General features: G+C 42.6%; 1 protein-coding gene and 1 long non-coding RNA gene across 5 annotated transcripts in view; one reads left to right on the top strand and one right to left on the bottom strand.

Moving 5' to 3' along the window:
• The window catches only part of LOC107745393 (sterol regulatory element-binding protein 2-like), a 20,065-nt gene extending 6,111 nt beyond the window's left edge, over window positions 1-13,954 (top strand). Inside the window, exons 3-18 of one of the 4 annotated variants that reach the window (XM_016559258.1) lie at window positions 640-775; window positions 854-993; window positions 1,087-1,239; window positions 4,429-4,704; window positions 4,782-4,896; window positions 5,917-6,068; window positions 7,573-7,771; window positions 7,862-8,037; window positions 8,120-8,369; window positions 8,477-8,643; window positions 8,721-8,892; window positions 8,965-9,070; window positions 9,257-9,366; window positions 9,438-9,570; window positions 9,651-9,816; window positions 11,940-12,198. In XM_016559258.1, coding sequence (XP_016414744.1) covers window positions 640-775; window positions 854-993; window positions 1,087-1,239; window positions 4,429-4,704; window positions 4,782-4,896; window positions 5,917-6,068; window positions 7,573-7,771; window positions 7,862-8,037; window positions 8,120-8,369; window positions 8,477-8,643; window positions 8,721-8,892; window positions 8,965-9,070; window positions 9,257-9,366; window positions 9,438-9,570; window positions 9,651-9,816; window positions 11,940-12,197 — 2,709 coding nt within the window. In that variant the 3' untranslated portion in view covers window position 12,198. Of the gene's footprint in view, window positions 1-639; window positions 776-853; window positions 1,000-1,086; window positions 1,240-4,428; window positions 4,705-4,781; window positions 4,897-5,916; window positions 6,069-7,572; window positions 7,772-7,861; window positions 8,038-8,119; window positions 8,370-8,476; window positions 8,644-8,720; window positions 8,893-8,964; window positions 9,071-9,256; window positions 9,367-9,437; window positions 9,571-9,650; window positions 9,817-11,939; window positions 12,199-13,540; window positions 13,638-13,731 lie in introns of those variants that run through there. The other 3 variants (XM_016559256.1, XM_016559259.1, XM_016559257.1) reach the window with 3 other exon arrangements.
• On the bottom strand, window positions 31-538 carry LOC107745395 (uncharacterized). The gene is made up of 3 exons (XR_001640594.1): window positions 380-538; window positions 200-340; window positions 31-61 (listed from the first exon to the last, which is right to left on the bottom strand). It is a non-coding gene; the product is annotated as an uncharacterized LOC107745395 (long non-coding RNA).
• Window positions 13,955-16,293: the final 2,339 nt, after the last annotated feature.

Raw genomic sequence — 16,293 nt, 5'->3', positions numbered from 1 at the left:
AACACCTCACATTGACACGCCCCTCACTCTCTGACCACACCCCCTCACATTCTGACCACACCTCATTTTTACGTCTGGATTCTGTGATTTCTCCTGTGTTTTGATTTGACTCAGTCACTCCTCACGCCATGCTCTGATTGGCTGTCCGCAGGTGCAGACGCAGGCGTTCCCCATGCAGACGCTGGCGCATCCGCAGAACCCCTTACACATGACAACACCTCACACTGACACGCCTCTCACTCTCTGACCACACCTCCTTACACTCTAAACACAAATCATCATATACAGTCGATCACTCAAGTAAACCTGACCACACCCTCTCACTCCCTGACCACACCCCCTTAAACATGACAATACCTCACATTGACACGCCCCTCACTCTCTGACCACACCCCCTTACACTCTAAACACAAATCATCACACATGCCAATCACACAGGTGAGCCTGACCACACCCCTTACACATGACAACACTTCACATTGACATGCCCCTCACTCTCTGACCACACCCCCTTACATGTGACCACACCCCCTCACATTCTGACCACACCTAATTTTTACGTCTGGATTCTGTGATTTCTCCTGTGTTTTGATTTGACTCAGTCACTTCTCATGCCATGCTCTGATTGGCTGTCCGCAGGTGCAGACGCAGGCGTTCCCTATGCAGACGCTGGCGCATCCGCAGACGGTGATGATCGCGCCGACCGCCACGCCGACACACAGATTCATACAGAACCAGGTGATCTGCCAGCAGAACCCCGGCGCCGGTTTCCAGGGTGAGGACTCGCACACACACTCACTATATATACACACACACACACACACACGCTCTCACGCAGCTGTGTCTCTCTCAGTCCTCCAGCCGCAGATGCAGAGCATCATGACGTCACCGCAGGTCCAGCAGATGACCATCCAGCACCAGCGGCTGCTGACTCCATCCGGTCAGACCTTCCAGACGCTGTCCACCGCGCCGGTCCACACCATATCGCAGCAGGTGCCTGTACGTCTCACACACACGCTCACTGCAGTCTGTCATTAGTGTGGCGTATGATGTCTTGTGTGACGCTGCGCTCTGATTGGCCGTCAGGTGCTGCTGCACCAGCCGCAGATCCTGAAGACGGACTCTCTGGTTCTGACCACACTCAAACCGGACGGGACGCAGGTGCTGTCGACTGTCCAGAACACGCCGGGCATCACCACGCTCACGGCACCCATCCAGACCACCGCACTGCAGGTTCCTGTACGTCACTCACACACACTACAGTCGGGATACCCTGACAGAAACATCATAGAGCAGTTTCATTAACTAATGCAGAGTTGGGGAAAATGTGTGATTTTCTGACAAATATTAAACTGAAAGAGCTCATATAGTTGCTTTATTTTTTAGATTGTTAAAATGTTAAATATTGTTAAATAATGGTATGTCATTTTAGTCATTGATGTTTGTTATTATGATTATTTTAATGTCTACTCAAAACAGCCATTGCAGCTTATGTTGTTAAAAATTAATTTCTTTTAATATAACATTTTACTATTAAATTTCATTAAATGCTTAGATGTTCTAGATAGATAGGTAGATAGATAGATAGATAGAAATAGTCAGTAGATAGATAGATAGATAGATAGAAATAGTCAGACGATAGACAGATAGATAGATAGATAGATTATTATTATTAATGTTTTATTTGTTAGGGACAGATACAATAAACATAGATGAAAAAGTAAAAAACAATCATCCCATGCATGTACCATAGTGCTTGTAGCCGAAGCTAATTTGCAACACTTGTCCCTAGGAGGGCTTTTATAAATTACAATTACAATAAACAAGTAGTACACAAATTTATAATATAAATGCACTAAACATGACAACAGGTTTGTTGATGTATCAACCAAGATTAGTTAATTATATCATCTGAATTCCCAGATTTGAAAATAGGCTTTACCAATGCTTTTTTCCAACTATCAGGGAACTGCCCAGTTCTGATAGAAAGATTAATAAGATGGGTAAGGGGCTTAACTAAAACACTTCCATTTTTAAAAAAAAAAGGCAGTGTCAAGATTATATATATCTTTAGAATATGTAGTATTTAATTCATTAATAATTCTCATAATTACAGATTGATCCACTTCCTGAATTTCAAATAATTTAACATCATCCTCTATATTCTCAAATTGATTGGCATCTTCATCCACTAAGTACTGTCCCTCAACTTCAACTTCAGAAAAATTAGATGCAAGATCTTTTACTGATTGAATAAAAAAAATCATTAAATATATTTGCAATTCTTTTTGAGTCATGAACAAGTTCATCTCCAACTTTAAGAATATATTTATCCTGAACTTTACTTTTTGGTTTTATTAAACTGTTAATTTGTTTCCATATTATATTACCATTTCCCTTAGCTTCAGATAATATGTGAATGTAATAATTTGATTTTGAAGTACGAAAGTCCTTAATTACTTTATTTCTTAGTCCTTTAAACAACTGCAAGTCTATTTCATGTCTAGTTTTAAGAAAAGTCTTTAAGGCATAATCTCTTTGTAGTTAATTATATCATCTGAATTCCCAGATTTGAAAATAGGCTTTACCAATGCTTTTTTCCAACTATCAGGGAACTGCCCAGTTCTGATAGAAAGATTAATAAGATGGGTAAGGGGCTTAACTAAAACACTTCCATTTTTAAAAAAAAAAGGCAGTGTCAAGATTATATATATCTTTAGAATATGTAGTATTTAATTCATTAATAATTCTCATAATTACAGATTGATCCACTTCCTGAATTTCAAATAATTTAACATCATCCTCTATATTAATTAATTGATTGGCATCTTCATCCACTAATTACTGTCCCTCTACATCAACTTCAAGATATAAATAGTCAGATGATAGATAGATAGATAGATAGATAGATAGATAGATAGATAGATAGATAGATAGATAGATAGATAGATAAATCTAGCAGTGATTTAAAAAAATATTTCTGGGAAATGTTTAGATTTTCTAATAAATAAAAATTTAATATTTTTATAAGAGTATATTTTTAATTATTACATATACATTTATTTATTAAAGTTATATCATTATAATGATAATTTTAATTTCTTCTACTCTGAATTTGCTATGATATTAGCCTTTGCTGCTGATAAAATAATAAATAATTTTTTTTAATTGTATTTAAATAATATTGATTTAAAAGATATAAAAAATCAATGTAAATAAATATACAAATATTTATATATAATTATAAATATTTTTAAAAATTAGTATCTCAAAATACCTTTATAAGACAATAACTTTTTTTTATTTTATGATCATTTAGTGGAAAATCAGACATACTCATGCAGAGAATATTTTTGCATGTTCATTTAAATTATTATTTTTTGTGGTGACATGTCTTGTGATTGTGTTGATTGTACTGTGATACGTTCATGTGTATTGTTCTGTTGTCTTTGTGTTATATGCGTTGTGAAAACTAATTTCCTATATGGTATAAAATAATGAAGATCAGAACAAATAATCTAACTACAAGCAACAGCTCAAATAAATACAATAGAGCAAACTACAAATAAAATAAACAGTGCTTTTCAGGTTTTTTAGGTAGGTCTATCATTAGTTTTTAGGTACAGAAATTGAATAAAGTAATCAAACGTAAAATAACATTGCATATTTGACTGTATAAATGAAAGATTAATCCTTATTAAAGTTACAAAAGTTATTCAGTCAAGAGCAGTGAGTGATTTCCATGTTGTTGTTGTTTGATTAATATTAAGAAAGTGCTGTCACTTTAAGAGAATGCACTGATACTGTACGCTCAACCGACTATGTCTGCTAGGATACTCACCAAGATGGGCATTTTGACATAATTTTTGTGTGAATTTGTCCATTCAATCACAATACTTCAAAGAGAGCTTAATATTTGTGCGCGGGTTTGCATACTTCGGATGAGCGCACACACAGAGATCTCACTGCGTGCGCGAGCTCGCGTCTTCTGGCTCTTTAATATTTAAACTGGCAAAGCTTAAATGAGTTTAGTTTAAACACAGATAGCAAGGTGTGCTGTTCAGGTCTCACCTGCGCGCACACTCTATCAGCACCCGGGTGATGACGGCATAAATGACTGCTCATATTCCAGCATACATTGAACAAGAGTGACAGGTTTGTCCACTTTTTTTTTTTATCGCTGTTGTTGTAATTTACTGGCAAGCCAGAATGTGCACCCATCAACAGAAACGTACATTAGCCCAACCCTGTCTGTTTTACGTGTTGCTATTTTTAACAAACCATATTACAGATGTCTTATCAGATTTAAGTTAAACCGCTATCTATCTATCTATCATCTATCTATCTATCTATCTATCTATCTAAATCCCTTTCATGTCAGAATATCGTTCTGTTGATGGTTCTGAATGTCGTGGCTCTCTTTCACAGACGCTGATGGGCAGCAACATTCTGACCACTGTTCCCATGGTGATGGGAGGCGGAGACAAGCTGCCAATCAAGCAGCTCTCCTCGGGCACCGCCCACACGGGGGGCGGGGCCAGGGTGGGCATGGAGCAAGGCGCGGCCGTTACCGCGGGAACGGGAGGAGTCGTGAAGGAGGGCGAGAGACGGACGACACACAACGTCATCGAGAAACGCTACCGATCGTCCATCAATGACAAAATCCTGGAGCTGCGCAACCTCGTGATGGGCAGCGACGCCAAGGTGTGTGCACCGCATTGCATGCTGGGACGTGTGGAGCCCAGGTGACTGTCTGACAGTCTGTTTGATGTGATTGACAGATGCACAAGTCTGGCGTTCTGCTTAAAGCCATCGACTACATCAAATACCTGCAGCAGGTGAACCATAAGCTCCGGCAGGAGAACCTGACGCTCAAGATGGCCAATCACAAGAACAGTGAGTCACATGACATCCCCGGCTTTGCTGCTTCTCCCCAAATTCAGCTTTGTTTTTTTCTAAAATTCACTGTTTAATAGTATTTTTAAGAATTGTGTAATGTATTACAATTTTAATAATAATAAGGCCCTATGAAATCTGATTTTTTTTCCTCCCCAAATTCCTTTTTCTGAAATTCTGTTGTTTTTATTTTTTTAATTTCCAATTTCATTATAAAGGTAAATTCATTAAATTAAATAAATTAAATTTTAATAATCACAAGGATTTTCTGGATTCTGTGTTAATGATTTAATACAAATGTATTATTAAAAATGATGGATAACAAATGCATAAAACTGAACAATTTAATTAATATTTTAAAATGTAATCAAATAAAATGCTGGACAACGGAGCTGTATTAATTATATTAAAATTAAAACATGGATAAAAATCTTGTAATATTAAATAATATTATTATTTTTATTATTATTATATATTATTATAAATGTATTTTACTAATATTTGTATTATAATTTGACTTTGATTAATTGTACATCCCTACTTCTGCTTTGTTAATTTATAAATATTTAATAAGTAATGTATAAAATTAATGCATTTACCTTCTCATTTATGCATTGGGCAAGTGACTTTACATTGCATTTAAGAAAAGGGTTTAGCGATCTCTAATTATTGGGGGGACTAGCCCCCTCAGTGTCTATGGTGGTTACTGCCCTGATCAGACATGAAAATATGTTCTGGCACTATTGTGCAGTCAGTAACGTTAATGCTTTACGTGACATAATGCTAACGTAACGAAAAATCTTCGTTTGAAGGGCTATCTGGCCCTTCCCTCTACCCCTACCCCTCCAACAAAAAAAGAGAATAGAGACACCCCTACCCCTTCACATGAACGCATTTTTGATTTATCTATCCGAAATTAGCTTTATTTGTATCTTTTTTTTAAGTTTTTTTGTACACTAAACTTTATTTTGATGGCTGGATTTGACGATTGCGTCCTGTGTTTATCTGTCTCTCTCATAGAGATGGTGTGTCTCTCTGATGATGTGGATCTGAAGCCGGAGATGGTCTTTATTTCTCCTCCTCCGTCAGATTCGGGCTCCAGCTCTCCCCCTCAGCTCTCGCCCTTCTGCATCGACTCGGAGCCGGGCAGCCCGCTGCTGGAGCACGAGATGGTGAGAGACACAGGCCCTGCCCCCTCAGTTAATTTTTAAAACAGAGCACAGACTCCACCACCTCAAATGATAATCTAAACCACACCCTCACTTCATATTTACACCAGAGCACAGACTCCACCCCCTCACTTCATATTCAAACTAGAGCACAGACTCCACCACCTCACATCATATTCAAATCAGAGTACAGACTCCACCCCCTCACTTAATATTTACATTAGAACACAGGCTCCACCCCCTCACTTCATATTTACATTAGAGCGCAGACTCCACCCCCTCACTTCATATTCAAACTAGAGCGCAGACTCCACCCCCTCACTTCATATTCAAACTAGAGCACAGACTCCACCACCTCACATCATATTCAAATCAGAGCAAAGACTCCACCCCCTCACTTCATATTTACATTAGAACACAGGGTCCACCCCTCACTTCATATTTACATTAGAGCGCAGACTCCACCCCCTCACTTCATATTCAAACTAGAGCGCATACTCCACCACCTCACTTCATATTCAAATCAGAGTACAGACTCCACCCCCTCACTTCATATTCAAATCAACGTACAGACTCCACCCCCTCACTTCATATTTACGTTAGAACACAGGCTCCACCCCCTCACTTCATATTCAAACTAGAGCACAGACTCCACCACCTCACTTCATATTCAAATCAGAGTACAGACTCCACCCCCTCACTTCATATTCAAATCAGAGTACAGGCTCCACCCCCCACTTCATATTCAAATCAGAGTACCCTATGGGACTCCGACTTCACGAGACTAACGATGAACATAGACAACAGAGAGCGAATTATATTCAGCGCTTTTATTTCCAACATGCGCTCATTCATGGCTGCATATTATTTAATTCAGGCAAAGTTACGTCTTTATTAGGACAGGACTTGACGGATTATTTTACATGACTCCCTGAGTTGGTCTCTATTTCTTCGAGCCAAGCTGCATAAACTTCATATCAGGCATTTATTTAATGCATCTAATTTGTGCATCTTTGTGATTATTTGACTTAGAGGGTGCATATACGGGCTAAACAAGAGCGGTGCAAGAATTGAGCCTTGTGGGACTCCGTCCACTTAGACTTATGCTTTCCTATACTCACATAATAACCTCTCCCTTCTAAGTATGACCTGAACCATTTGATTACCATCCCAGAAAGCCCGACCCAGTTTTCCAGTCTCTCTAGTAGTATGTTATGATCGACAGTGTCAAACGTAGCACTGAGATCTAGTAGTACCAGCACTGATATTTTGCCAGAATCAGAATTTAAGCGAATATCATTTATTATCTTAATGAGCGCTGTCTTTGTGCTGTGATGCGGTCGGAAATCAGATTCAAAATTGTCCAGGTATCCATTTGAGTTTAAGTATTTGTTCACAAGGTCCACCCCCTCACTTCAGATTTAAATTAGAACACAGGCTCCGCCCCCTCACTTCATATTCAAATCAGAGTGCGGGCGTCAGTCTGATCCGCGTGTGTGTGTTTCAGGTGAAGAGCGAGCCGGACTCACCATCGTCAGTGGGAGTGCTGGACCGCTCGCGTCTGCTGCTCTGCACGCTCACCTTCCTCTGTCTGTCGCTCAACCCTCTTCCGTCTCTGCTGGGGTCCGAGGAGAGCACCGGGCTGGCGGCTGCGCACGGATCCTCGCGCTCGCTCTTCTCTCTGCCCGCGCAGACGCAGCGCTTCGGTGAGTCACGTGACCCGCTCACACAATCATCACACGACTGAGTGATCCCCTATGACGCTAATGTCACGTGTGTGTCCATCCATCTGTCAGGGACGTGGCTGTGGTGCGTGTTGCCGTGGTTCCTGGTGTGGGTATTGAGCGGAGTGGGCGTGGTCTGGGGGTGTGTCCGTGTGCTGTACCTGTGGGAGCCGGTCACGTCCCTTCACTCGCCCACGTCAGTGCGCTTCTGGAGACACAGGAAACAGGCCGACCTGCAGCTGTACCGGGTAAACACACAAACATACACACACACACACACACACACACGCACTATAGAGTTGATGATCATGTGTTGTGCGTGTGTCTCAGGGCGATTACGCGGCAGCCGCAGTCAGTCTGCACACCTGTCTGTCCGTCTTGTCCAGAGTGCTGCCCTCCTCCACCCTTGACCTCATCTGCTCGCTCTCCTGGAACCTGATTCGCTACTGGCTGCGGAAACCCGCCCCCCTGGGCTGGCTAGTTCGTCTGGTTGGAGGAAGACACGAGGGGGAGGAGTCACAGACCAGCTCACGCGATGCCGCGCTGGTGTATCACCAACTCAACCAGCTACAGCTCACATGTGTGTGTGTGTGTGTGTGTGTGTGTGTGTGTGTGTGTGTGTGCGTGCGTGTGTGTGTGTTATAGTGTGTGTGTGTGTGTTATAATGTTAGTGTGTGTGTGTTTCAGGTAAGCTGGAGCGGCGGCCGCTCTGGGGTGTGTGTGTGTCTCTGAGCGCTGTGAATCTGAGCGACAGCGCGGAGGGGAAGATACTAGTCTCTCAGCGGATCCAGATCTTTGTGACGGCAGCCATCAGTCTGAGAGCTGCGCTGGGGAAACACCTCACCTGTCTGCCCGTGAGCATCACACACACACTCATAACACACATGTAAACACCACACACACCCTCACAAACCTGCTGTCTGTGTGTCAGGGTTACCTGCTGAGCTGTGCTGAGGCTCTGGCCTGTCAGTCAGACTCCAAGCCCCTCCCAGACTGCCTGCGCTGTATCTTCACGCCGCTGGGCCGCCAGTTCTTCCTGAGCTGTGATTGGTCAGTGAGGGCGGAGAGCAGCGAGCAGATCTTCACGTCTCAGAGAGATCAAGGTAAGACTGACGGACCACTCGATGGCTGTCTGAGTGTCCAGATGCAGGACTAACACGTGTGTGTGTCTCTAGCGGATCCCATCGCACAGCTGCACCGCTGCTTCTGTGAGAAACTCCTGGAGAGAGCAGTGCACACGCTGATCGAGCCGCAGAGCAGCAAACACACAGAGGACGCTGGGTAAAACACACACACACAGACCTGTTCACAAAAACACACGATGGGTAAAAAACGCACAGGGTCCACAACTAACTACATCAGCAAGTGGAATGAAACAAATCAGATCACAATTTTTCTGATTAAAATAATTCTAATAACTAGTAATTCTTCTATTCTAAAAGTGTGTTCCTGTCATGTCTCCTGCAGGGAGTTCACGGGTGTTTTGGAGTTTCTGCAGCTGTTGAACAGCTGTACTGAAGACTCCGCCCCCTCCACCGCCCCCTTCCCTGCGCTGGCCAATCAGAGCTCAATGCTAGGTGTGTGTCAGTGCCTCAGTGGTGTGTTAATGCGTCCTCACACGCTGACGTGTTGTGTCTCGTCTCTGCAGTCAGGGACTCCGTGTGCCGCTGGTGGGCGTCGGTGCTGAAGGCTGCGGTTCATTGGCTGCAAGGTGATGATGCGTTGGTGAGGTCACTGCTGGCAGAGGCAGAGCGGATGCCCAGAGCACTGCACACGCTGGAGTGAGTGTTTACCCGTCTGAGTGTGTGTTCATAGTCACGAATCTCCAGTCTAACAGCACGCGTGTGTGTGTGTGTGTCAGTCACCCGCTGCCGAAGGCCGTGCTGGCACTGTGTAAGGCTGTGCAGATGAGTGTGAGTCCGCAGAAGAGCGAGGGAGTTGTCAGCTGCCTCAGTCACTGCCAGCGTGCCAGCGCGCACCTGCACTTCAGTGTGTGTCAGTCGCACAACAACACCTGGCTGCACAAGGTACACACCTGTACTGCACCTACACACATTTATACACTTACATACACACACTCACACTGCACTCACACACACTGAACTTATACACTGCACTCACACACTCATATACTTACATACACACACTCACACTGCACTCATACACACTGCACTCATACACATTGCACTCACACACACACTGCACTCACACTCATACTGACACACATACACTGCCCTCACACACACTGAACTCATACCCATTGCACTCACACACACACACTGCGCTTATACACACTGCACTCACACTCATACTGACACACATACACTGCCCTCACACACACTGAACTCATACCCATTGCACTCACACACACACACTGCGCTTATACACACTGCACTCACACACACACTGCACTTACACACTCACTGCACTTATACACATGCACTCACACACACTGAACTTATACACATTGCACTCACACACACACTGCACTCACATACTCACACTGCACTCACACACACACTGCACTTATACACATTGCACTCACACACTGTACTCACACACTCACTGCACTTACTTACACTGCACTCACACACACTGCACTTATACACACTGCACTCACACACACTTCACTCACTTACACAGCACTCACACACACACACTGCACTTATACACACTGTACTCACACACTCACTGCACTGCACTTATACACATGCACTCACACACACTGCACTCATTTACACTGCACTCACACACACTGACACACATACTCACACTGCACTCACACACTCACTGCACTGCACTTATACACATGCACTCACACACACTGCACTCATTTACACTGCACTCACACACACTGCACTTATACACACTGCACTCACACACACACTGCACTTATACACACTGCACTCACACACACTTCACTCACTTACACAGCACTCACACACACACACTGCACTTATACACACTGTACTCACACACTCACTGCACTGCACTTATACACATGCACTAACACACACTGCACTTATACACACTGCACTCACTGACACTGCACTCACACACACTGCACTCATTTACACTGCACTCACACACACATACTGACACACATACTCACACACATACACACATACTCACACTGCACTCACACACTCACTGCACTGCACTTATACACATGCACTCACACACACTGCACTTATACACACTGCACTCACACACACACACTGCACTCACTTACACTGCACTCACACACATTGCACTCATTTACACTGCACTCACACACATACTCACACTGCACTCACACACACTGAACTCATACACATTGCACTCACACACACACTGCACTCACACTCATACTGACACACATACTCACACTGCACTCACACACACACACTGCGCTTATACACACTGCACTCACACACTCACTGCACTGCACTTATACACATGCACTAACACACACTGCACTTATACACACTGCACTCACTCACACACACACTGCACTCACACACACTGCACTCATTTACACTGCACTCACACACACATACTGACACACATACTCACACACATACTCACACTGCACTCACACACTCACTGCACTGCACTTATACACATGCACTAACACACACTGCACTTATACACACTGCACTCACTCACACACACACTGCACTCACACACACTGCACTCATTTACACTGCACTCACACACACATACTGACACACATACTCACACACATACTCACACTGCACTCACACACTCACTGCACTTATACACATGCACTCACACACACTGCACTCACACACACATACTGACACATACTCACACTTTAAAAATGTAAAGCATTGTTTATTTAATTTGTATTTTTATTCTATTATATTTATCTATGTTTGTAATTTGTTTATTTTCTATGCTGATTTACTCACCTACACAATCACCCAAATGATTATATATTTTTTTCCAAATAGAGCTATTCAAGTCATCTGGCGTGTTTTTTTTTTGTTTTGTTTTTTCATATAGCTATATATATATATATATATATATATATATATATATATATCGCAGAAAAATTTGAGTTTTTTTCTAATATCGTGCAGCCCTACACTGCACTTAAACACACTGGCGTTTCTCTTTGTCCAATCATCTTCTCTGACTCTCTCAGGGGGTGGAGCTTCTGGTGTGTGACCTCCTCCTGACTCTGAGGACCAGCCTATGGCAGTGTGGAGGCGGGTCTAACGGGGAGCCAGGCCCCGCCCCCGGATCCCAGCTGGCTGGATTTCAGAGGGACCTGAGCTCTCTGCGGAAACTAGGACAGGCCCACAGACAGGCCCAGCACAAGGTGACCTTTGACCCCGGCCTGCAGCTGACCTCTGCACTTGACCTCCGCATGCTATTAACTGTGTGTGTGTGTGATTTTTAGCTGTTCCCACACGAGACGACGGTCCGACTGATGGCAGGAGCCAGTCCAACACGCACACACCAGCTGCTGCGACACCGAACACACAACTACAGCACAGGTAAACACACTTACACTGCACTTTTGCACACTGCACTAGGGCTGCACGATATATCGTTTCAGCATCGATATCACGATGTGCGCATCCGCAATAGTCACATCACAGGATGTGCGATGTTTAGTATACTGATCATTAAATTGATTTATACTTATCGTTTTCTCGACAGCTGTCGAAACAAAGCAACCATTGCTAATCATTTGAACTTTGTGTCAGTACGTCATAAAAAGAACGAGGGATGCCACGCCGCATCCAGTGTAGACAGCGCTGATTATAATGGGTTCTATTGTATTTTGTTGCGTCACGCAACGCCGCTCGCGTCTGATGTAGACACGGTGAGAGTCACGCAGATACACGTGAACACTGAATTCCGTTCTGAAATGACACATACTCGTAAAACTGTGTCAAAATGCATGTCTCTGCAAGTATCCTCGTAAACACGGTTGTTTATGGCTTAGGTGAAGGTAAACAATTGAGAAATATAATGGATAGTATATTGGTTCACAGCAGTTTAATATTCCTGAGGCTTTCTGGTTCACCCACTTTTGGAAAAAATCACTTTTGTAGCTTTAGATTTAATTTTATACAGTGAAAACTATGCAGTGTTATTTTACATTTGATTATTCAATTTCTGTACCTGAGTACTGTTAGACTTACCTGAAAAATGTAAAGCATTGTTTATTTAATTTGTATTTTTATTCTATTATATTTATCTATGTTTGTAATTTGTTTATTTTCTATGCTGATTTACTCACCTACACAATCACCCAAATGATTATATATTTTTTTCCAAATAGAGCTATTCAAGTCATCTGGCGTGTTTTTTTTTTGTTTTGTTTTTTCATATAGCTATATATATATATATATATATATATATATATATATATATCGCAGAAAAATTTGAGTTTTTTTCTAATATCGTGCAGCCCTACACTGCACTTAAACACACTGGCGTTTCTCTTTGTCCAATCATCTTCTCTGACTCTCTCAGGGGGTGGAGCTTCTGGTGTGTGACCTCCTCCTGACTCTGAGGACCAGCCTATGGCAGTGTGGAGGCGGGTCTAACGGGGAGCCAGGCCCCGCCCCCGGATCCCAGCTGGCTGGATTTCAGAGGGACCTGAGCTCTCTGCGGAAACTAGGACAGGCCCACAGACAGGCCCAGCACAAGGTGACCTTTGACCCCGGCCTGCAGCTGACCTCTGCACTTGACCTCCGCATGCTATTAACTGTGTGTGTGTGTGATTTTTAGCTGTTCCTACACGAGACGACGGTCCGACTGATGGCAGGAGCCAGTCCAACACGCACACACCAGCTGCTGCGACACCGAACACACAACTACAGCACAGGTAAACACACACACACACACACACACACACTCTCTCTATAGCAGCTGCTGCTGCGTGTTGAGTATGTTGCGCTGACACTGTGTTTGTGTTGCAGATGGTGATTGCGCTCCGGGCGAGCGTGAGAGGGCTCATGCTATCCTGCTAGCGTGTCGTCACCTGCCGCTGCCGCTGCTGACGCCGCCAGGTCACAGAGCTCGACTGCTGGCCGAGGCCAAGCGCACGCTGGAGCGAGTCGGAGACCGCAGATCCCTGCAGGACTGCCAGCAGATACTACTGCGGCTCGGAGGAGGAACCACCATCGCTGCCACATAACACAGGTACCAGTCAAACAGGAAGATTCTTTAAATGATTAAAGAAGTGAAAAACTAATTTGCTTTCATTTGAGTAGTCTACCTGTATGCAATAAAAAGACATGCGGTAATGAACATTTTGTCATTTGTGGTCATGCAACAAATAGATGATTATAATATATACATATTTTTTTAACTTGAGACAATATTCAATGTGTATATTAGAGGTCGACCGATTCATCGGTTTTGCCGATTAATCGGCACCGATAGTTGATTGGCGGAACTATCGGTTATCGGCAAAAATCAATGCCGATAGTTTTCTGGGTTGCGTCCGTTGCTGGAGTGGCTGAGAAGGGTCCGCTGCCATTATACAGTACGAGAGCGGCCTCTAGAGGCGGAAATCATTAACAGCACGTGTTGTTTGTTTTGACACGGAAACTTCAAACGTGCATTTAAATGAAGCCAACAGAAAATCCTGCCGCGGAACAGAGCGCAAATCACATAGTTTTCCATTAAATTACATTATATTTGTCCCAAATCATTGTTAATGTACGTAATGACTTCACCCTAGGCTATAAATTATGTATTGTGTTCTTTCTGTGGCTCTAATACAGTCTTTATGCTTCATATAGAGAGCTGTAATACAAAGTTTCTTTTTTAACATTAGTAAACTATGAAATAACTTTAATGATCAATATAATAATTAATATTAATATGTTTATTAATTTACAAAATATGGTTCAGTACGGCTACTGCTTTTTTTTAAATAATAAAGCGCTGTTTTAGTTTTCTTTTACCATTTTAAAAACTATCGGTTGATTAATCGGTATCGGCCAGTGTGGTCCAACCTAGCAATCGGTATCGATAAAATCCACTATCGGTCGACCTCTAATACACACATAAACACATATATACACACATAAACACACACACACATAAACACACACACACAGATAATGCTGCGGCTCGGAGGAGGAACCACCATCGCTGCCACATAACACACACACACTTATACACACAACTGAAGAAGATTCAGTAAGTGTATGTTAATCATGATCATGTTAATATTAGATGTATATTAGTTCATCCTGAACACACACACACACACGGTTCATTCAAATCTACTGCAACAGCTAGTATATAAACGGCTCATGTATCTGCAGCTACCTCACACACACATGTTGTACAGAACTGTGTCTTAAAGACCAAAGTATTCTAGCGCTAGTGAGACACATGAGGGTATTATATAATTATTATTTCACATGACGACCTTGACTCTTCATCATGTGTAATTACTTCGGATTTAGTTTCTGATGTGTTTGTTTTATTTTGCTCCGGTAGTTTTTTGTCTTTATTCTTTTATTTTTGAATATATGACAGCAGGACTTTTATTATGACAGCGCATGATGATAGATAATGATAGATGGTGATGTAAAGTCACATACATCAGAAATGAGCTTTTAATGCAGAAAAAGCATTGAAAATAAGCGTTTATTATTTGCTGTTTTTAATCATTTAATCCAAAGTTTCTGGTTGTGTTTTAATATCTAACTGTAATAACTGTCTCTGCTGCTCTGTCACATGCACTCTTTCTGCTCTCGCTCTTGCATTCACGTCTTTGTCTGAATTTATGCATTTTCTGAATTTTTTTTTTTGTAATAAAACTGCAGCAGATGCCTTTGAAGAACCATCTTGTGTTTGTGTGCAGTTCATTAAATGATGTTTCATTAACAAGGTTCGGGAGGAGCACGATCAGATAATCAATCAATTCGGCACAGGTGGAGCTCGTTAGTTAAAGCGTTAGTTCACCCAAAAATCCTAGATGTAGATGACTTTCTTCTTTCAGATGAATACAATCGGAGTTATATTAAAAAAACATCCTGGCTCTTCCAAGCTTTATAATGGGAGGGGATGGTAGTCCAAAATTTGAAGTCCAAAAAATGGAACCAGTCCATTATAAAAGAAGTCCACACGGCTACAGGAGGGGGGGGGTAATAAAGGCCTCCCGAAGCGAAGCGTTTGTGTAAAAAAAAAAATCCATATTTACATCTTTATAAACCTTAATCTCTAGTATCCGCTAACTGTCGTACGCGCGTTCACGAGAGTGTGGCGTCCAGTGGATGACGTAGGCGTAGCGTAAACTCCGGTGAGAATATGCTAGTCTCGCAAGAAACAAGTTTTGTTTACAGCAAAGGAAAACCAGTGTCCTCTGCTTATATTGAAATCCTCCGACATTTTTTTTTTTCAAATCTTCGTTTTGTACAATTAATTCGTGACCGGTGTTTTGTTTTCCTCTCTCCTCTGCGCTTCCGCGCTCGTCACTTCCGTGTTTGCCTACGTGCTACGTCATCCGCTGGACGCCACTC

Source organism: Sinocyclocheilus rhinocerous, unplaced genomic scaffold (assembly GCF_001515625.1).
Source record: "Sinocyclocheilus rhinocerous isolate Xijiao unplaced genomic scaffold, SAMN03320098_v1.1 scaffold3758, whole genome shotgun sequence".
NCBI classification, from domain to species: domain Eukaryota; kingdom Metazoa; phylum Chordata; class Actinopteri; order Cypriniformes; family Cyprinidae; genus Sinocyclocheilus; species Sinocyclocheilus rhinocerous.
This window is presented reverse-complemented; position numbering and strand designations above follow the sequence as displayed.